We start from the raw sequence: 21781 nt of genomic DNA, 5'->3' as shown, positions 1-21781 counted from the left end.
CAATGGAGAATTGCTCATCACCCCCAGCTGCACTCATTTCAATCCATCCCAGCACTCTGGGGGGCTTTAAACTTCATTTTTTTTTGTGCCACAAACACTTGGATTTGGCCTGGAAAACCCTGCTGCCCAGGACAAACACGGGTCAGAACACACTGGTTTTATTGGTTTATTTTGGGAAGCTTGTCAATATGAACACAGCGAGGCAGCATTGTGCAGCATCAGGGCAAACACAGAATCCACACAACCTGGAGGGAGCTGCTGTTGTGGGAAGCTCAAGTGCAGCTTCAGCTCCTTCTCTCACTCACACTCACCCTCATCATCCTCACCCACCCTCACACGCGTGCGGTACCGCCGTGGCAGCAGCATTCCCACATCCTCCTGCTGCCCTGGAGAAATCCAACTGCTCCCCTGAAAAATCCTGATCTGTGGAAGAGCTGGAGGGCACAGCAAATCCTGCACGTGTCCAGTCCAGCTCTTCCCTGGCTCAGTTCCAATCCTGTGAGTTAACCTGGGTTTCTGTACCTTTGCTGAGATGGGCTCTCCATCGACTTCAGAGGGCTCCAAACTCCTGTCCATTGCCTGATTCTGCAGTACCAAGGTATCTGAGACCCTCCCAACACCACCTGCTCTGTCTCCCACAAACAGGAGAATGAAGGAAAAGGCTCTCAGCTTATTCCAAGCTAAAACTCAACTTATTTCTCTGTGCCTCAGTGCAGGAAAATTCTCATAGCTTTAAAAATCACCGAAACCACTTTGGTTTAGTGCTGCCTTAGCCAGCAGAGGTAGTGGAGTCACGTTGAAGGGTTGATTATTGTCTTTACAGAAAAAGAAAGGAAGCTCAAGATTATACTGGCTGGGGCTGTGCTGGCTGCAGGCCGTGGTGGCCCTGAGGAGGAGGAAGAGGCACTTCCTCATGGGAAGAGTTGCAAGAGCAGAGGGAGATTGTCCTGGACTTGCAGCGCAGCTTTGTGGAGATGAAATGATTGTACAACCAAACCATGAGAGCTCAGCAGGGCTCAGGACAATGCAGCCTGGCAAATCTGCCCTCAGGCTGCTCCTTGCATGTCTCCTGCCAAGGAGGGAAATGCCCACCAATCCAAATGCCCACCAATCCAAATGCCCACCAATCCAAATGCCCACCAATCTAAACAGCGATGAAGATGCAATCAGCTGGGCCACAGTGCTGAGGGTTTGGGGCAGGAAATCCATCCTGAACCCTGCTTAAATCAGGTGTCAGTGAGGGACATCCCTGAGATCCTGGCACAGCCCCAAAGCCAAGCCTGGCTCGGGGTGAGATGGTGCAGGGGCTTCACCCCAATCCCAGCGCTGCTCCAGCTGTGTCCCTGTCCTGTGAGGTGCCTTCAGTTCCATCTGCTCCTGTGGTTTCACCCTGCCCATTTTGTGTCATCCTGCCCATCCTGAGTGATTGTTGTTCCCATGTCACTCCAAGGAAGCCTTGGCTCCCTTCCAGCCTCAGCCAGCAGGGATGAGCAGGTCCTTTGACTCCTCCAACCTCGATCTCACAGCACAGGTGTGGCATTCAGGGATTCGGGAGCACAACAACAATAAAACACCTGCCACAGGCACAGCCCTGGGTTCCTTCCCAATCCTGAACAAGGGTTTGCCCAAACTCAGCTCCCTCCCAGGCAAAAATCCTTCATGGCCCTGGCTGTGACCCTGTTCTCCAGCTGGGCACTGAGGGGCTCAGGGGTTTTGTGTGCAAGCTCCAGCCAGGAATCAGCCAGGACTCCCCTGCAGCTGACACACCAAACCCCCCTGGGCCGCCCCATGTCCTTCCCACCCCTCCCCATTCCAGTTTCCAGCATCTGGGCAGCCATGGGGATTTGCTCCTTTGTCCATCCCAGTGTCTGGGGTACCTTAGATGAGCCGGGGCTGCAGCTCGTGGCTGCTGTGGCCCCGAGAGGTGCCGGGCTAGTTGGTGCCATCCCTGGGGGTGGCAGAGGTGCCAGGCTGGGTGGTGCCATCCCTGCTCTCAGCCTGTTCCTCCAGATTGCTTTGCTCCTCGGCAGCAGAGCCCTCTGCATCATCGGACTGGCCCACGCTGCAGCTCCTGCTCCGCAGCCCCTCCTCGTCACAGAAATTAACCTCTTCCGTGCTGGTCTCACTGCCCTGCTTGGTCAGGTGTGTCCGTGGCTCCCCGCCGTCCTCCAGCTCTGAATCAGAGTCCACGGAGCGGTCACCGGACTCTGTGGGACACAGGAGCTCTGTGCCACCCTCCAGCCCAGCACGGTGGCATCAGCAGGGGTCCCTGGGGTGGCAGGGGGTGGGTCTGTGTGCCCCCCCGTGCCTCCCAAGGGGCCTGTGTGCCCCCAGGGGCTCTCACTGACCTGCAAGGGAGTCGGCGCTGAAAGCCAAATCCCCTTTGTCCGAAGGCCGCTCCAGGTAGGGGCTGGTGGCAAGAGGAGCCACGGGCTGGGAGCCTGCAGGGGCCTGGGGGGGAACAGGGACGGTGGTGAGGGCAGGGAGGAGATTTCTCACTCCCTGGGAGCTGGGTCAGTGAAGGTTCATCTTGGAACATCCAGGGAAGAAGAAGAAGAAGAAGAAGACGAAGACAAAGAAGGAGGCGAAGAAGAGAAGAGAGAGAAGAAGGAGAAGGAGGAGAAGAAGAAAAAGAAGAAAAGAGGAGAAGGAGGTGAAGAAGAAGAGAAGAGAGAGGAGAAAGAAGGAGAAAGGAAGGGAAGGGAAGGGAAGGGAAGAGAAGAGAAGAGAAGAGAAGAGAAGAGAAGAGAAGAGAAGAGAAGAGAAGAGAAGAGAAGAGAAGAGAAGAGAAGAGAAGAGAAGAGAAGAGAAGAGAAGAGAAGAGAAGAGAAGAGAAGAGAAGAGAAGAGAAGAGAAGAGAAGAGAAGAGAAGAGAAGAGAAGAGAAGAGAGATGGTGATGAGGGCATGGAGGAGATTTCTCACTCCCTGGGAGCTGACTCAGTGAAGGTTCATGGAGCATCCCCCGAGCATTCCCCCTCCCTGGGGGTTCCTACCTGCTCAGCACCACTGGCCACCTCCTCTGTGGCACCTGAGCCACGTCTGCTGGGTGCCAAGTCCTTGTGCTCGAAGATGGTGGGGTAGAAGATGATATGATGAGTGCCTCAATGATCCGAGCTTGGTGGGGATAATCCACCAGTGAGGACAGGGAAATGGTGGCATCCGTGGGCCTGGGGCGCATCAGCGTCGGCCCAAAGACGATGCCCAGGTTGCCTGAGGTCATCTTGTTGTCCTGTTCCACTTCCATGATCCTGGGTGGGAGGAACAGCTTGTGAGAGCACGGAGGGAGAGGTGAGGATGGGCAGGGCTGGGGGAGACGCCAGGGAGCTGCAGCCATCCATGCCCCTTCCTCCTGGCTCCAGAGGCTGCCCACCCCTCCCCGCCCCAGGGGACAAAGGGAAGGTGCCCAGCAGCCACCCAGGCTCTGGCCATGCCCCTCTCACCTCCTCAGGTGCTGCAGGAGGAACTGGAGCGTGGCCATGTTCTCACGGGGCAGCTCCTGGAGCAGCTCCCTGAGCTTCAGCACCAGGCCCAGCACCACCGGGTCGGTGTCGGCTCCTCTGTCCACCAGCTCGGGGCCGCCCTTCCCAGCACGGCCCTTGGCCTCGGTGCCCTGCAGGCTCTCCTTGGCCAGCCCCATCAGCTCGTTGTACAGCCTGAAGGGCATCAGGGGCTCCGGCAGCTGCAGGGGAGGCGAGAGAGAAACGGGAGAGGAGAGAAAAAGAGGAGAGAAAAGGAGAAGGAGGAGAAGGAGGAGAAGGAGGAGAAGAAGGAGAAGGACAAGAGGAGGAGAAGAAGGAGGAGAAGGAGGAGGAGAAGGAGGAGAAGGAGGAGAAGGAGGAGAAGGAGAAGAAGGAGGAGAAGGAGGAGAAGGAGAAGGAGAAGTAGGACTCGGAGGAAGGAGAATGAGAAGAAGAAGAGAAGAAGGAGAAGAACGAGGAGAGAGAAGAGAAATGGAAAGGGAAAGGGAAAGGGAAAGGGAAAGGGAAAGGAAAGGAAAGGAAAGGAAAGGAAAGGAAAGGAAAGGAAAGGAAAGGAAAGGAAAGGAAAGGAAAGGAAAGGAAAGGAAAGGAAAGGAAAGGAAAGGAAAGGAAAGGAAAGGAAAGGAAAGGAAAGGAAAGGAAAGGAAAGGAAAGGATGAGATGATCCTGGTCCTGGGAGCAGTTCCCACCTCCATAACATCTGGACCTGTGCCAAGCTGCTGAGCTGGCGACACCTGGGGCATTTCTACAGTGAGGAAACATCCCTGGAAGTGCTCAAGGCCGGCTCGAAGAGAGCTCAGAGCACTTTGAACATCCATCTCAGAATTCCATGAGTCTGTGACCTGCAGCGCTGCAAACCTCTGCCCAGAGGTGACATTTATTTATTTATCCATCTCCTGGAGGGTGTCAGTGGAGCCTCGAGAGCCCTGGCCAAGGATCACTTGTGAAGCTCAAGCCAAAAGCAGTGTTGGATCCACCCCTGCTGGGCTGAGGTGCAGGAATTCCCTTTTTTCCCTGGAAAACCCCTGGCTGGGATGGGGCCAGCTGGAAGTTCCCCAGATGGCAGGAAGAGGACAGGGATGGTTGTTCAGGGTGGGGGAAGCCAAACGTGAAGGGCACAGGATGTGCAGGGCACAGCCTGCAGCAGAGGTGGAGCTGCAGCCGCAGGGGAAACTCTGCTTTGAGGTTGGTGTGAAGCAGAAAAGCAGAAGGAGCTGCTGTTGACTGCTGGGTGTTCCACACGGCTGGGGATGTTTTCAGAGCAGCCTCAACGGATGTTTTGGGGACAGGCTGCCTCCATCCACCCCTTTATAGAAGGACTTTAACCCATTTCTCTGCAGCAAGGGCTCAGCACTGATTTCCCCCCTCTCTTTCCACTCTGCTTCCATGGAAGCCACTCAGAGTCCTTGACTTCTGATGTGCAGGAGCCCAAGGGCAAGTGAGGTAACACAGAGCTGGCCCTTGGGGAGGGGAGGTTACAGGAAAAGGCAGCACAAAGGGTTAACCCAGGGCTGCTTGCAAGAGAGAAGCAGCTTCCTGCCTTGTGGTGGTGGCTGCTGGAGGATGTGGGTGACAGACGCTGTGTGCAACGGCAGTTTGGGTACAGAGTGGGGGGTGCTGGGGCTGAGCACACGCACTGGGGTGGCCCCGGGGGCAGAGACCCCACTGAGCCCACCCCGGGGTGATCCCAGGGGCAGAGACCCCACTAAATCCACCCCAGGGTGATCCAAGGGGCACAGAGCCCACTGAGCTCACCCCAAGGTGACCCAAAGGGCAGAGACCCTGCTAAACCCACCTCAAGGTGGCCCTAGGGGCAGAGACCCCACTGAGCCCACCTTGGGGTGATCCCAGGGGCAGAGACCCTGCTGAGCTCATTCCAAAGTGACCCATGGGGCAGAGACCCCTCTAAACCCATCCTAGGGTGACCCAAAGGGCAGAGACCCCATTGAGCCCACCTTGGGGTGATCCCAGGGGCAGAGACCCTGCTAAACCCACCCTAGGGTCACTCAAGGGTCAGAGACCCCACTGAGCTCACTCCAAGGTGACCCAAAGGGCAGAAACCCCACTAATCCCACCCAGGAGTGACCCCAGGGACAGAGACCCTGCTGAGCCTATTCAAGGTGAGCTCAGAGACCCCACTGAGCCCATCCCAGGGTGGAGACCTCACTGAGCTCTCTCCAAGGTGATCCAAGGGGCAGAGACCCCATTGAACCCACCTTGGGCTGATCCCAGGGGCAGAGACCCTGCTAAACCCACCCCAGGGTCACTCAAGGGGCAGAGACCGCACTGAGCTCACTCCAAGGTGACCCAAAGGGCAGAGACCCCCACTGAGCCCACCTTGGGGTGATCCCAGGAGCAGAGACCCCACTGAGCTCACTCCAAGGTGATCCAAGGGGCAGAAACCCCACTAAGTCCACCCCAAGGTGACCCAAAGGGCAGAAACCCCCACTGAGCCCACCTTGGGCTGATCCCAGGGGCAGAGACCCCACTAAACCCATCCCAGGGTGACCTCAGAAGCAGAAACCCCGCTGAGCTCACTCCAAGGTGACCCAAAGGGCAGAGACCCCACTAATCCCACCCAGGAGTGACCCCAGGGACAGAGACCCTGCTGAGCCTATTCAAGGTGACCCAAAGGGCAGAGACCCCACTGAGCCCACCCCGGGGTCAGAGCCCACCCCCTGGGGACATGACTCAGCCCCTGCAGGGTGACCTTTGCTGGCCCCTTCCCTTTTTGGGCGGCCACTTCCCCACTTGGAGGGGGTGGAGGTTCCTCGCTCGGCGCTCCTCTGGGCGCGTCGCTGCTCTGCGGCCGTGACCGCAGTGACGCCGCGTGGGACGAGCTGGGGGAGGATCACTGGGGCCCCATCTCCAAGGCCAGCCCACTCCCCATCCCTGCCAACCCACCCCTGAGCCCAGTTGGTGCAGAATTCCTCCTGCCAGGTTGGTTCCTCTGGCCAGCTCCCCTCCCTCAGCACCTCACCTGTCTCAGGTAGAGCTTCAGGACGTTGCTGATGTCGTGAGGGGAGGCCTGGGACAGCTCCACCAGCTCCTTCCCGTTCTCAAAGGCCTGGCAAAGCTTCTCCACACGTGTCTTGACACCGTTAACTCGGTAGATGCCCTGTGAAAGAGAGTAAAGTGGAGCTGAAGTGAGGGGAGAGGTTCCTCTGCATGTTTGCATGGGACAGTGAGCTGTGTGTGCTCCCACCCTCTCCTTTTGGAGTGGGAAATCCCTTTGGGAAGTCATTTTGGGATATCTCCTTCCAGCTCACTCATTCCTGCCTCAGAGGAAAGCAGGAGAGGTGATTTTCCAAAAGCAGAGCTTGGGGGATCTGGGCCAAGCTCATCCCTGGCTCCCTGCCCTGTGGAAATCTGAAGTTTCCAGCCTGTTGGTTTTCCAGAGGATCCTTCCAAGGGCCTGTGGCTCAGCCAGCTGAGGAGGAGGAGGAGGAGGAGGAGGAGGAGAGGGGAGTTTTTCACCTTTGTTTTCAGGGCTCTCTTCTCAATCTCTGAGACGCATTTCTTGACGATGAAGGGGATCCCATCCGAGCTGCCCTGAGACGCCTTCGTGAAGTCCTGCCCGAAGAGCTGCAGCTTCCCTTGGAGCTTCTTGTGCCCACACTGGATGGCCAAGGTCTCCAGGCACTTCTTGTGGCAGGCCAGGCAGCACTGGAAGAGAAAAGGGAACGCGTGGAGGTTGGGGGCAGCCACAGAGACACCAAGCACTGCTCAGAGCATGGTGAGGGACAGGAAAAATAAAAAAAAAAAATACCCTGGGGATGCTGCAGCACTAAAGGAAAGCACCGTTTTCCACCTGGAACCCTCCCCAAAGGAGAAACGTCCTCCTGACCATGGTCAGAGCTGGGTTCCAGCCCCAGCTGTCCCAACCCACCTCCTCACACTCGGCTCCCTGGAAGTACACGTAGCTGTTGCACTCCCGACACTTGGAGGGGGCTCGGAGCTTCCTCAGCCGATGGGTCTGGGCAGCCTTGGACAAACCAACGTTCCTGAAGGGTCCTGTGGGAGCTGCCAGCTCTGGGGTGATCCCATTGATGCCTAGGGAAAAGGAAATATAGGACAGGCACAGCTTGAGCAGGGCTGTCACTGTCACCGCTCTGGGTAGGGCTCATCCCTCAGGGCTGCTGGGGACACTGTCACAGACATCTTTTCATTAAAAATCCTGTCTCAGGATTTTTCCTCCTGAGGAGCTGAGAGTCCTCAGGAACAACATGTAAACAATGGTTATCTGCTGCTGTGGAATGCAACAGGTGCATCTGGGATTGGTCTCATGTGGATGTTTGTAATTAATGGCCAATCAGCAGAGCTGGCTCAGACAGAGAGTCTGAGGCAGCTGCCTTTGCTATCATTCTTTTCTATTCTATTCTTAGCTTAGCCAGCCTTCTGAGATGAAACCCTTTCTTCTATTCTTTTAGTGTAGTTTTAATGTAATATATATATCATAAAATAATAAATCAAGCCTTCTGAAATATAAAGTCAGATCCTCATCTCTTCCCTCAACCTGAGACCCCTGTGACCACCGTCACAGGAATCCCCAGGAATTGCTGGGTTTGCCTGCAGAACTTCTGAATTTGGGAAAAGCAGCCCTGTTGTGGTGGGCAGCACTGTCACCTCCCAGAAAAGGTGTCCCAGGTGTCACCTACTCTGCTCAAAGGGGGTGCTGGTCCCGTCCTTCTCCTCCAGCTCCTCGCTGGAGGACGCGGTGCCGTTGGAGGAGAGCCTCTGGAGCTTGTGGCTGAATTCACCTGCCCAAGGAGAACCCACAGAGCAGTGAACCCCCTGCAAAGCTGCTTTTCTCCTGAGAGCTCACCCCATGCCAGCAAATCCCACCCTCTCCCACTGGAGACTGGGGTCAGCAGTGTTCTCACAGGGCAGGTAAAACAGGGGATGCTCCTGCCTAACTGGGAAGCTCTGGGTTCGGACTGGTTCTGCTGGGAGGGGCTCCTGGGCTGTTCCCATATCTACCTGCATTGGAATCCAGGCTGCTGTCAGCCTCAGCCACAGAGGATGGCCAGGATTTATGCACCTGGTGTCCCCTCCCACCTGCAGAGAGAACACACAGTGCCTTGGGATTGCTGCGAGGGAACGGCTGGAGAAAAGCCTGGGTGCTGGGGGAAACTGGGGGAAGCTGCTGGTGGGGTTTGGTGCTTCCAGGGACACCCAGCAAGGAAAGGGGAGATGGGAAGATGATGGGAAGATGGGCAGTGGTTTCTTAGGGAGCAAAATGCCACAGATCTGATTTAGTGTCCTTCAAGAGGAGGCTCCCCAGCCTGTCCTGCTGCTGCCAGCAAAGCCTCACATCAAACCCTGGGGTTTCCACTCTGCTCCTGCCTGGGGGGACATGGGAGAGCTCTGGGATTCCAGACTCACCTCTTCTCTCAGCTGCTCCAGCCCCACTTGGCGACTCCTTGGCTGCTGCTGCTCCCTCTGAGCCTGCCCCAGCCCCCTCTGCACTCGTGGAGAACTCACTGGCACTGAAGCTGCCCTTCTGTGGCTGAGTAAAGGGAGACCTGGAGGGGAAAAGGGAGCGTGGATGGGAAGGAAGGACACTTGGAGACTTCATCTATGGCTGCCATCCACCAGTCTAGGGAATCACAGTCTCTTAAATACTCAACAGCCTGTCTCATCTGGGCTAAATTGAAGGATAAGAAGGTAATTCCCAGCTGAGTTAAAGGGAGACCTGGAGGGGAAAAGGGAATGTGGATGGGAAGGAAGGACACTTGGAGACTTCATCCGTGGCTGCCATCCACCAGTGTAGGGAATCACAGTCTCTTAAATCACAGCCTCATCTAGGCTGAATTGAAGGACAAGAAGGCAATTCTTGCCATGAGCCTAGCTGAGTAAAGAGAGACCTGGAGGGGAAAAGGGAATGTGGATGGCAAGGAAGGACACTTGGAGACTTTATCCATAGGTACCATCCACCAGTCCATAGAATCACAGTCTCTTAAATACTCAACAGGCTGAACTGACGGATAAGAGAGCAATTTGAACTGGCCAGCACAGCTGAGTTAAAGAGAGACCTGGAGGGGAAAAGGGAACGTGAATGGGAGGAAAGGACACTTGGAGACTCTATCCATGGCTGCCATCCACATTCTCTTAAATCACAGCCCCATCTGGACTGAACTGAAGGATAAGAGAGCAACTCGAGCTGGTCCAGCCCTGGCAGGAGCCGCCTTCAGGAATGCCGAAAGCATCCTGCCTGCTGCAGGACAGCGTGGGTGGCAGGGGATAACGAGGGCAACGCAGGGCAGGACTGAACGAGGCAGGAACGAGGCCTGTCCTCCCTCACCCACCAGGCGTTGTGGGACACGTAGGGCTCGAAGTCGTACTGCACGTCGGGCTCGTCGCCGCGCTGCAGCTGCCGCACGTGGGACGCGTACTGCTGGCCCGGGTCGTAGAGCTTGCTGCTCTCACACAGCGTCTGGAAATTCACCGGCAGCGCCGCCGTCTGCATGTGCATCAGCTGGTAGAAGGAGATGGTGGCCTAAAAGCGACCATGGAGAGGGATGGATGTGGGCTCGGTGGGCTGGCAGGTGGGGAATTGGGAGCACAAAGCGGCGCTGCTCTGAGTTATGAGGGAGAGGGGAGCTCTGCAGCCATCCAAACGCCCTCTGGAATAGGGGCAGCTCTGCTGGGAGGCAGCTCTGAGCTCTCCAGAGCACCTCCCACCTCTCACAGACGTGTTTTCTGAAAAATCCTTTCCTTGAGATTTTTCCTCCTGAGAAGCTGGGAGGCCTCAGGAACAAAATGCAAACGATGGTTATCTGCTGCTGTGGAATGCAACAGGTGCATCTGCGATTGTTGTTGTTTCTAATTAATGGCCAATCACAGTCAGCTGTCTCAGACTCTCTGTCCGAGACACAAGCCTTTGTTATTTGTTCCAATTTTCTATTCTTAGCCAGCCTTCTGATGAAATCCTTTCTTCCATTCTTTTAGTATAGTTTTAATATAATATATATCATAAAATAATCAATCAAGCCTTCTGAAACAGAGACTCAGATCCTCATCTCTTCCCTCATCCTCGGACCCCTGTGAACACGGTCACATCCCACCCTGGGGACACCCCACTCACCGATTTGATGACCTGGTCAGTCTGTTTGATCACTTCGTGGATCTGGCGCAGCGAGTTCACCTTGGTGTCCTCCAGCTCCTGCTTCTGCGTGTTCGCATCGGCCACGCAGGTGCGGTACGTGGCCATGGCCTCTTCTGCCTGGGAGTTGGGAGAGCAAGGCAATGGGAACAGCTCACAGGTGAGGAGAATAAGAAGAGCCCCTTGGACCCTGTCCATCCAGGCATTCCTGAGGATCACTTCACCCCACGAAGTGGCTCAGGGGACGGCAGGAGCAAGGAGCCCCCTCCAGGGCTGTCACCTGCCACGGACATCCTTTATGAAAAATCCTTTCCTTAGGATTTTTTCTCCTGAGAAGCTGAGGAGCCTCAGGAACAAAATGTAAACATTGATTATCTGCTGCTCTGGAGTGCAACAGGTGCATCTGTGATTGGCCTGTGTTGGTTGTTTTTAATTAATGGCCAATCACAGAGAGCTGGCTCAGACAGAGAGTCCAAGACACAAGCCTTTGTTATCATTCTTTATTATTCTATTCTCAGCCAGCCTTCTGATGAAGTCTTTTCTTCTATTCTTTTAGTATAGTTTTAACATAATATATATAATAAAACAATAAATCAAGCCTTCTGAAACACAGAGTCAGACCCTCATCTCTTCCCTCATCCTAAGCCCCCTGTGAGCACCGTCACAGCCACCCTCCTCCTACCTTGTTCTTGGCTTCCTCCTCCAGCCGCCTCTTCTTGTCCAGGGTTTTGGTGGTGGTGCTGCTGGTCGTGTTTTGCTGCTCCTCCTCCGCTTTCACCGCCATGTACTTGGCCTTGTCGTGCTCCTCGCTGCGCTGCATGTACGTCTGCTTGGCCTTGCGCAGGTTCCCCTCGGCCTCTTGCTGCCAGGGAGAGGATGGAGCACAGAGAGGGGGTCACCAGCTCCTACCAGGCTCCCCCAGCACAGCCTGGGGGTCACCAGCTCCCACCAGGCTCCCCCAGCACAGCAGAGGCCACCCAACACTGCTGGAGAGGGTCAGGGTGCCCAGTGCCCTCAGAGGAGGTTGTTCCTTGTCAGGAGCCAGGACATCCCTCTGTCTGTCCTGAGCAGCCAAGACCCCTGCCAGGGAGCTCAGAGACCCTGGCACAGAGCCCAGAACACCTGTGGGTTTGATTATCACCAACCTTATATGAAGATCAGCAAGCCACAACAGTTTAGGCAGAATAATAGTGAAGTTATCACAGGGTGGAGAAGGAGATTTTGGGGTTTTTGGTATGGGGGTTCAGGGGGCAAGATGGAGGGAACTGGGTGTGTCCAGCCTTTCTCCTTCTTCTTCTTGGCCTCCATCTTTTGCTGTGATGGTGGCACTTTTAGATTGGTTTAGAGTAGAAGCTCACTGTCTAACACAGGTGATGGGTATTGGAAAGTAATTGTAAATATTGTATAAGTAGTTTTTAGTATGAAGACATAACACTGCCCTGGGGGCAGGCAGAGTGCCTGGAATTGTCCTGCTAGACAGATCTCGGCAGGGCAGGAGAAAGAATTTTATAGATAAGATACAATAAACAACCTTGAGACAGAGAAATGAAGAGCCCTGACTCCTTCTTCAAGCCAGGCTGCTCAAAGAGACTTTCAAACTTTTCTCAGGGTCACTCTGACCAGCTGGAGACCCCAACAGCTCCTCAGAGCCATGAGTTGCTCCAGGCTGGCATTGGGAACACAAACCCAGTCACTCACCAGTTTCCTCTGGGCACGGTGCCACTGCTCCTTGATCTCCTTCCTGCGTTTCTCATGTTCCAGGCGTCTCACCATCAGCGGCTGCGTGGGGAGAGAGGGAGGAACAGCCCCATGATGGCCTGAGCTGAGCACTCCTGCTCTGCCCTCACCAAGATTTTGGGTGGAGAAGCGTCACCGTCACTCCCAGGACAGCTCACAGGCATTGCTTTGTGCCAGGGGTGAAAATCTACAGTTCTGGATGCAGGATCCCTCTGGACTGAGCTGAGGAAGCAACACCAGGACCTCCAGCCCCAGGAAGGACCTCCTGTCCCCTCACCTGAAGGAAGGTTTGCTGCTGCAGGGTGGTGGCTGCCTGCACCATGGAGGCCCCGTGCTCCATGTCCTGCTCCAGGGCCAGCAGATAGATGGACAGGAAAGGCATGCTGGTCTGGGGAGAAGGAAAACACATTTCCCTGAGCCCCAGAACCCAGACTGAGCACAAGGAGATGCATCCTTCAGGGAGGAAAAGCTAGAGGCAAGGTAAGGCTGGTGACTGCTGGCAAAAGCCCCATCCTGAATTTCTGCAGGCAGGGCTCCGTGTCCTCCTGAGCTGGGGCACATGGAATGGGCTCTCCAGGGCTGCTGGCTCCCAATCCTGCCTGGCACTGGGGGCTTCAGGGACTTGGGGACTCACCTCCTGGCTGATGGTTTGCTTGCAGCTGTTTGCCATCTTCTGGAGCCCTCTGGCAAAATCTAGCTCTGGAAGGAAAAGGTTGAAAGTGAAGAGACGCACGAGACACTGGGATTTCCCTGGTGGAACCCGATCTCCTTTTGAAAAATCAATCAGGAACTTGAGGAGTGAGGTTCCCACTGCCCTGACAGCATCACCCTCCTCCAGGAGGGACCTCAACCTCAACCTCAGCCTGTCCCATGGCTCAGACCTGCTCCAGAAGGCACCCACCTGCTGTCCCCACACTCACCCAGTGTGCTCCTTTTCTCCATGTATGCCATCAGGTCCTTCATGTACTTGGAGATGGTTTTGGCGTACTGGAGGGCAGCATCCACGCCCCCCTCGCAGCGCTGCAGCATCACATCCACCTCCTCAGCAGCAGGGCGGGCTGTGGAGGGACAAACAGACAAACACCCCGTGAGCTCCCATTGCAAACACCCCCCAGCCCTGTGCCAGCCCCGGTGCCACCAGCTCCGCTGCCTTTCCCCAGCAGAGCAGTGAACCAGGGCAGCAGCGATGATGAGGAAGGTGCTGCTTCCTGCCCAGACCCCCAAACCCTGCACCCAGCCCCATGTTGCTTACCTGTGGCACAGCTGTCCGTGCCTGAGGGCACTCCATCTCCTCTGGGCCCAGGAATGCCCCCATAGAGGCTCTCCATGGTCTTTGGGAAGTGGGAGAGAAGAGGGAATGGTCAGCCAAGAGGATGGGGAGCAGCTGGAGGGGCCACCCAGGTGGGTGGGAGCCTGAGCTGCTGCAGCCTTTTTGCCACTGCTGGGAGTCAGCTGTGCCCAGGGGCTAATGGGACTGTCACCCTGCTCTGGGCTCACAGCAGAGCTGAGGGGAGCAGCCAGAGCCCTGCGTGAGCCCCACATGGCACCCAGGACTCCGGGCATCCCTCACCTGGTTCTGGTCGCTGGGTGGAATGGAGAGGATGGTGCTGCTGTCCACCTCCCCCATGAGGAACTCAGACACCCTGTGGGGAGAGGAGCACGGCTGGACTCAGCACAGGGACACGGGCTGGCTGCCCAAACTCCTTTACAAACTGCCAAACACCCCCTGGAGCTGCCCAAACTCCCTTTCCCAAACTGCCAAATTCCCAGCATCTCCTGGCTGCTCCAGGGCATGGCTGCCCAAACTCCTTTACACAAACTCCCAAACTCCCAAATATCCCTTGGCTGCTCCATGGAATGGCTGCCCAAATTTCCAAACTCCCAAACTTCCAAATACCCACTGGCTGCTCCAAGGCATGGCTGCCCAAACTCCCTTTCCCAAACTTCCAAACTCCCAAACATCCCTTGACTGCTCCAGGGGATGGTTACCCAAACTCCCTTTCCCAAACTCCCAAACTCCCAAATATCCCTTGGCTGCTCCGTGGAATGGCTGCCCAAACTTCCAAACTCCCAAACATCCCCTGGAGCTGCCCAAACTCCCTTTCCCAAACATCTTTACAAACTCCCAAACATCCCTTGGTTGCTCCAGAGGATGGTTGCCCAAACTCCCTTTCCCAAACTCCCAAACTCCCAAATATCCCTTGGCTGCTCCATGGAATGGCTGCCTCAAATTTCCAAACTCCCAAACTTCCAAATACCCCCTGGCTGCTCCAGGGCATGGCTGCCCAAACTCCCTTTCCCAAACTTCCAAACTCCCAAATATCCCTTGGCTGCTCCATGGAATGGCTGCCCAAATTTCCAAACTCCCAAACATCTCTTGACTGCTCCAGGGGATGGTTACCCAAACTCCCTTTCCCAAACTGCCAAATTCCCAACATCTCCTGGCTGCTCCAGGGCATGGTTGCCCAAACTCCCTTTCCCAAACTCCCAAACCCCCCCTGGCTGCTCCCTGCCCAGCTCCCTCACGTGCTGCTGAAGGACACAGCGATGGTCTCCACAGCCTTCTCGAACTCCCTCTTGTCTGCCTCATTGTTGGATTCATAGTGGAAACCTGGAGGTGAGGAAATGTGACAGCCCTGTTGCCACAAGCGCCCGTCCCTGCCTCAGCAGAAAGACAAACTGCCAGCTCATGCTGGTACCAGGGAGGGTTTGGGGGCTGGGGTGAATCAAGGGAGCAGAGGGAAGGATCATCCCCATGCACAATGGATTTTTGCTTTTTCCAGCACAGCAGTTTCCCCCTCCTTCTCCTCAGGACTGATATCCCTGACAGCATCCCTTGGCTCGTGTTCCTGTTTATTCCCGTTACTCAGGGCTGCTGGAAAAGTGCTGCTGGACCTGTTCCACTGCCTGCCCTGCCTCACGGCCCCTCCAGACCCCTCTCCAAGCAGGATGAGCTCCTCCAGGAGGGCTCCTGCCCGCAGACAAATGAGGAACCACCACCAGCAGCAGCAGGAACTGGGGCTGACAGCGCTTGGCAGGCTCCCATACCACGGGACAGCAGCAACCAGAGCTGCTGGGCAGGCCTGGCACTGCTCCTTGGGGTGGGCAGGGGTCTGCTCCAAGGCCATTCCCTCCCATCCCCATGTGGAACCAGCCCTGCTGCCATCCCGTCCCCTGTGGTTGTTGGGTGACTCGGAAGGTTGTGCCTCAGTTTCCCCAGGTGGGGATCTGTGGCCACGATATTTTCTGAAAAATCCTTTCCTTAGGCTCCCTGTGGCTGCTGTTGGGTGACTCAGAAGGTTGTGCTGTGCCTGTGGTGGGTGACAGCAGCAGGAGGAGGTGCCCAGCTGGGATCTGACCTCCCAGACCCCGCTCCACAAACACGAGAGGCTGCCAGGAGCAGGATCTGATGATTTCAGTGTTTTTCCTGCGGCTGTGCTGCCTGGAAAGCCCCGGGCAGGGTCTGGCATTTCTGACACTACATCATCCTTAAAGCTGAACCACACCAAGAGGCAGACGATGCTTCTTCCCTCTCCACCAGCCCATGGGGCACCTCCACACCCCATAACCCCTTCATGGGCTCCCCAATTCCCTCTGTGGGGCAGGAGGGGGGTGGCTCAGAGCTCCCAGCACCGCTGTCTCACCCTTGACTTTGGAGATGAGGGTCCCAGCGGCCGTCAGGGTCTCCAGGGTGTTGAGCAGAGGGTATTTATTGATGACCTGGCGCAGGATGCGGAGGGTTTCACCCAGGCACTCGTGGGCCAGCGGCCTCTGGGGCTCCCTGGGGTCTGCAAGAGAGGGGGGCTGAGGGGCTGCGTCCCTGTGCCACATCCCTGCCCTGTGTCCCTGCCCCCTGGTGTCGCAGACATCTTTTATGAAAATCCTTTCCTTAATTCCTTAATTCCTCAGGATTTTTCCTCCTGAGAAGCTGAGGAGCCTCAGGAACAAAATGTGAACAATGGTTATCTGCTGCTGTGGAATGCAGCAGGTGGATCTGTGATTGGTCTCATGTGGTTGTTTCTAATTAATGGCCAATCACAGTCAGCTGTCTCAGACTCTCTGTCCAAGCCACAAACCTTTGTTATCATTCTTTCTTTTTCTATTCTTAGCTGGCCTCCTGATGAAACCTTTTCTTCTATTCTTTTAGTACAGTTTTAATGTAATATATATCATAAAATAATAAATCAAGCCTTCTGAAATGTGGAGTCAGATCCTCATCTCTTCCCTCATCCTCAGACCCCTGTGAACACCATCACACCCTTGGCACTGCTCTGCATCCCTGTGTCCCTCCCCTGTTTACCTCCCAGCCCTGACCTGCCATCTCCCAGATTATTCAGCAAATTTCCCTTGGCCTCAGGGCTGTCCCAGGCAGGGATCTGCCATCTCCCACACTATTCAGGCCTCAGGGCTTCCCAGGACTGGCACAGCCACATCCTGCTTGTCCAGCACCTCCCCACATCCTGGCCCTGTGTCTCCTGCCCAGCCTGGCACTGGCCAGGGGGGCACTCTGACCTTTGAAGCATTTTTTTCCCCTCCATAGTAACTTTTTGAAGCATTTTTTTCCCCTCCACAGTAACTTTTCCCCTCGAAAGCAGCTTGGGAATTTCCTCCATTTCCTTCCCTCCCTCCTGCCGGATGGACGCTCCCAGGGACAGGATCGGCCTGGTCCAGCCTGGCTTGTTGCACCCCACAGGTCCCCCCCATTCTGTGGGCTCCAGGGGTCTGGCCAGGACCCCCCAGTGCAGGTCTAGGGGTGGTTGGGAAGTTTTGGGATGGGGGATCAACACCCACTGCCCAAAGACCCCTCCCCAGCTCAGGGTTGGAAAGGGATTTCTGCAAAACCAGCGCTGACAATGCGGTGTCCAACACCCCCAGACCACAGGATTAATACATTCCCTGCGTCCCCTCGGGCAAGGAGAGCCTGCAGCCCACCCAGCCCCTCCTGCTGGCCGCCTTGGTGGGCTGGGGGGCCGTGCCCAGCACCCCGTGGGGCCCTGGCAGGTGGCTGGCACGGCTGCGCTGTAAACAGGAAAACGGGCGGGTGAAAATAGCCCGGGCAGGAAGCGGCGTTATCCCGGCTCTGAGCTGCTCACCCACCACTCACCCACCACCGCTGCACGCTCCCCTGGCCTTCCCGGGGCCTTCTGGCACAGCAGAGACCCCCTAGCCACGGGTGGGTGTGTGCCAGGGTGGGCACTCACTGAGGGTGGGCACTCACCGAGGGTGGGCACTCATCCCAAGGATGGGCACTCACTCACCCCAAGGATGGGCACTCATTGATGGATGGGCACTCACCCCAAGGGCGGGCACTCATCGAGGGTGGGCACTCACCGAGGGTGGGCACTCACCCCAAGGGTGGGCACTCATTGATGGATGGGCACTCACCCCAAGGATGGGCACTCACCGAGGGTGGGCACTCACAAGGGATGGGCACTCATCCCAAGGATGGGCACTCACTCACCCCAAGGATGGGCACTCATTGATGGATGGGCACTCATGAGGGTGGGCACTCACCCCAAGGATGGGCACTCATGAGGGATGGGCACTCACTGAGGGTGGGCACTTACCCCAAGGATGGGCACTCACTCACCCCAAGGATGGGCACTCATGAGGGATGGGCACTCACTGAGGGTGGGCACTCACCCCAAGGGTGGGCACTCATTGATGGATGGGCACTCACCCCAAGGATGGGCACTCATCGAGGGTGGGCACTCACCCCAAGGATGGGCACTCATCGAGGGTGGGCACTCACCCCAAGGGTGGGCACTCACCGAGGGTGGGCACTCACCCCAAGGGTGGGCACTCATCAAGGGTGGGCACTCATCGAGGGTGGGCACTCACTCCCTGAGGATGGGCACTCCCTGAGGGCACGAGGGCACTCACCATCTCGCAGCACCACGTCCCGCAGCTTCTCCAGGGCCTCGGCGAAGCGCGCCACGTCCGCCAGCAGCTGCGAGATGTCCTCGGGGTCGATGAAGGGACCGTCCCCGCCCTCCATGGGGCTGTAGCACAGCGGGGTCTTGTGGCCCTTGGGCAGGGGGAAGCCGGCGGCGCTGGCATGGCGGCTCAGGCTGGTGGGGCGCTTCAGGGTGCCCACGGCGCCAGGGCTGCTGCTGAGCTTGGCACTGCCCGCGGGCAGCTCCGCCACGCTGCAGCCCGGGGCGTCCAGGCAATCCTTGCGGGAGAGCTCCTGGGGAGCAGGGAGAGCGTGAGGGTGCAGCAGGGTGGAACCCCACACCACCATCCTGGAGAACAAGCTGTTTCCTTGGGGGACTGGGGTTGTGCCTCAGTTTCCCCAGGTAGGGATCTGTAGCCGTGATATTTTCTGAAAAATCCTTTCCTTAGGATTTTTTTTTTTTCTCCTGAGAAGCTGTGAGGCCTCAGGAACAAAATGTAAACAATGGTTATCTGCTGCTGTGGAATGCAACAGGTGCATCTGTGATTGGTCTCATGTGGTTGTTTCTAATTAATGGCCAATCTCTGTCCGAGCCACAAACCTTTGTTATCATTCCATTTTTTTTTTCTATTCTTAGCCAGCCTTCTGATGAAATCCTTTCTTCTATTCTTTTAGTATAGTTTTAATATAATATATATCATAAAATAATAAATCAAGCCTTCTGAAACCTGGAGTCACATCCTCATCTCTTCCTCATCCTCAGACCCCTGTGGACACGGACACAGGGATCCCCTTGGGGACTGTCATGGCACAGGGGGCAGGGTCTGGGCACTCCCCTGGCTGCCCCATCAGTCCCTGCCAGCTCCTCTGGGGCCGTGTTTGTCATGAAATGCACACAGTGACAGCGTTGGTGACACTGCTTGTCCGCCCCAGCACCCACCGTGATGGGGCTGCCCATCCCAGGGGGTTGGGGACCCCAAAAAAGCAAAATGGCAGCAGGATCCGGCCCACATATCTCTTGCTCTTTTTCAGCTGGGTGAGGAGGCAGAGACAGAGACACCTCCCAAACTACTGTTTGCGCTTTACAGGTGTTTCATAGATGGAGGAAGCCCCAAATTTCTAGGGGTAAAATTGCATTTCTAGGGGTAAAATGGCAGCAGGATCCGGCCCACACAGCTCTTCCTCTTTTTCAGCTGTCCCCATACTGGGTAAGGAGACAGAGACACCTCCTAAACTATTGTTTAGGCTTTGCAGGTGTTTTACAGATGGAAAAAGACCCAAATTTCTAGGGGTAAAATTGCATTTCTAGGGGTAAAATTGCATTTCTAGGGGTAAAATTGCATTTCTAGGGGTAAAATCACACTGAGGAAGGTCTGGTACCCCTCGCTCAGCGTTCAGAGCTGTCATGGCTTGAGAGCCCCACATCCACTGAGAATCCCTGGGCACGGGGAGGGGACCCTGCAGCCCCTCAGCATCTCCCACCGGTGACCCCCAGCACCCGGTCAGACACGGACGTGCCGAGCCCGAGCATCCCCGGCCGGGCGCTGCCGGAAGCGGTTTTGCACCGGGGGAGCCCACACGGGAGCACCGAGAACACGAGGGCGAACGGGGGAGCCCATCCCCACCACAGGGGCTGCAATGAGGCACAGAGACCCCCGCCCCAAAACTCCTTTGGGGGGCCACCCCAGCCCTGTCCCGGGGTTCGAGCAGCGCCGGTGCCTCCCGTCCCTCCCTCCGGTGCCCCGGTGTACCGTCAGCCTCACGCTGGGCGTGCGGGGCAGCGAGTCCAGGGATCGCTGGCGGTGGTGGGCTCTGCCCGCCGCTGCCGAGGGGCTGTAGCTTTTCCTGCCCGCAGCCCGACCGAGCATCCCGCTGGCTGCCACCCATGGGACGGGGACGGGGATGGGGATGGGTGTCCCGTGCTGGGGAGCCGCCCAGGGGCTCTGGGGATGGGGATGGGGACGGGGATGGGTGTCCCGTGCTAGGGAGCCGCCCAGGGGCTCCGGGGATGGGGATGGGGACGGGGATGGGTGTCCTGTGCTAGGGAGCCGCCCAGGGGCTCCGGGGATGGGGATGGGGATGGGTGTCCCCTGCTAGGGAGCCGCCCCGGGGCTCCGGGCCGCGGTCCGCACGGTGCCAGCCCGGTGTGGCCGCACGCACCGGGAGCGGGGCGCAGGCGCGGGCAGCACCGGGGAGCCCCCAGCGGGCAGCGTTTCCTCCTGGCCCCGCCGGTACCGGGGTGGGTGGGGGGGGGGGGGTTCTTGCACAAAGCGATCAATAAATAAATAAATATCTGGCAGAGCCAAAGCACCGGGGATGGCCGAGCCTGCGGTGGCCCCGCTGCCATGCCAGGGTCACCAGGCAGGTCTGTGAGTCTGTCTGTCCTTCCCAAAGGCTCGGAGGGAGCCCCCCCATTTCCTGCCTGTCCCTTCCTGCCCTCCCGCCTCCCTCGGCGGCTGCTCCGTCCCCTTCCTCAGGGGCAAAATTCTCCCCCACCGGGGTTTTTCGCATTTCCTCCTCTTCATAAACCTCCTGGAAGCATCCAGGGCTCCACTGCCAAGCTCTGGCTCTACCCTGGGCGCCCCAAAGCCCCCCACCCTGCCAGGGGGTGACACTCACCGGCAGGGTCTGTGGGACGGGGCTTCCAGCCCGGCTCTTCTTGGAGATGGAAGGGGTTTTTATCAGCTCTCGCTTTTTCCTGGAGAACATCGTTCCCGAGGGGCCGAGGCGCTGCCCGGAGCCCCTCGCTCGGCCCGTTCGTGCCGGTTCCTCACGGTCACATTCGCGGGGAGCAGGGGCAGGAGGGCGCGTGTGACGCCGCCTCGTTTCCTCATCGGCTTCGCAGCCCGACCTGAAACAGGAAAAAGCCGAACGCGCACCCAGGAGCGAGGCCGGGCCCGGGGGCACCCTGGCTGCCCTGCGGGGTCACGGGGGGCAGCGGGAGCCCCGCACTCGTGGGGGTTTGAGGGGGTTTGGGTGCTGCAGTTCGGGGATTACAGACTTGGAGGGGGGGGGGTGAGCCCCATTCTGTGGAACCAGTGAGGAACTCCCACCCTCAGCCTGTTTGGGGATGTCCATCGGTCCAGGGATGACAAACTCCATTCCTCTTAAAGCCCCAGGTGCGGAGTTGAGTGGGATGGGGGGCTCTGGGCTCCCATTTGTGGGATGCTCCCGGCTCTGCCCTTCCGTGAGCTCGGTGTGGGTGCCGGGACCGGCCCTATGGGGTCACAGCCCTGCTCCTGTCCTCCTGTCCTCCTGTCCTCCTGTCCTCTGAGCACCCACATCCCACCCGTGACTTTCCCACTCGGGACGGCTGCCAGCCCCTGCGGGCAGTCGGGGGTTTTGCTGTCCCCTTCCCCGCTCTCCTTCATCCCGGGACCTCCCCACCGGGCCGAACCGGGCCGGACCGTACCGGGCTGTCCCGCGTGGGGACACGGGCACGGCGGAGGGTGGGCCAAGGGGAGCGGGACGCGGTCGGGGATGGGTGGAGGTGCGGGGACGATGGAAAGGGCACGCGTGGCCTGAGTGTGTGCGTGACCGTGGGTGCGCGCAGGAAGGTGCGT

General features: G+C 57.4%; 1 protein-coding gene across 1 annotated transcript; it reads right to left on the bottom strand.

The window, feature by feature from the left end:
• Window positions 1-153: 153 nt before the first annotated feature.
• ARHGAP45 (Rho GTPase activating protein 45) lies at window positions 154-20999 on the bottom strand. The gene is given in 24 exon segments (XM_063161022.1): window positions 154-2207; window positions 2349-2451; window positions 2995-3093; window positions 3096-3249; window positions 3442-3680; window positions 6461-6598; window positions 6958-7146; window positions 7370-7533; window positions 8139-8240; window positions 8461-8538; window positions 8866-9005; window positions 9789-9979; window positions 10568-10705; window positions 11268-11447; window positions 12284-12364; window positions 12600-12710; window positions 12957-13021; window positions 13243-13380; window positions 13575-13653; window positions 13893-13965; window positions 14849-14933; window positions 15967-16110; window positions 18206-18512; window positions 20838-20999. Coding segments are annotated over 24 exon segments (3363 nt in total). The 5' UTR covers window positions 20928-20999; the 3' UTR covers window positions 154-1932.
• Window positions 21000-21781: the final 782 nt, after the last annotated feature.

Source organism: Melospiza melodia, chromosome 7, assembly GCF_035770615.1.
Source record: "Melospiza melodia melodia isolate bMelMel2 chromosome 7, bMelMel2.pri, whole genome shotgun sequence".
In the NCBI taxonomy this organism is placed as follows: domain Eukaryota; kingdom Metazoa; phylum Chordata; class Aves; order Passeriformes; family Passerellidae; genus Melospiza; species Melospiza melodia.
The sequence above is the reverse complement of the archived record's forward strand: the minus strand, read 5'-3'. Positions and strand labels throughout refer to the sequence as shown.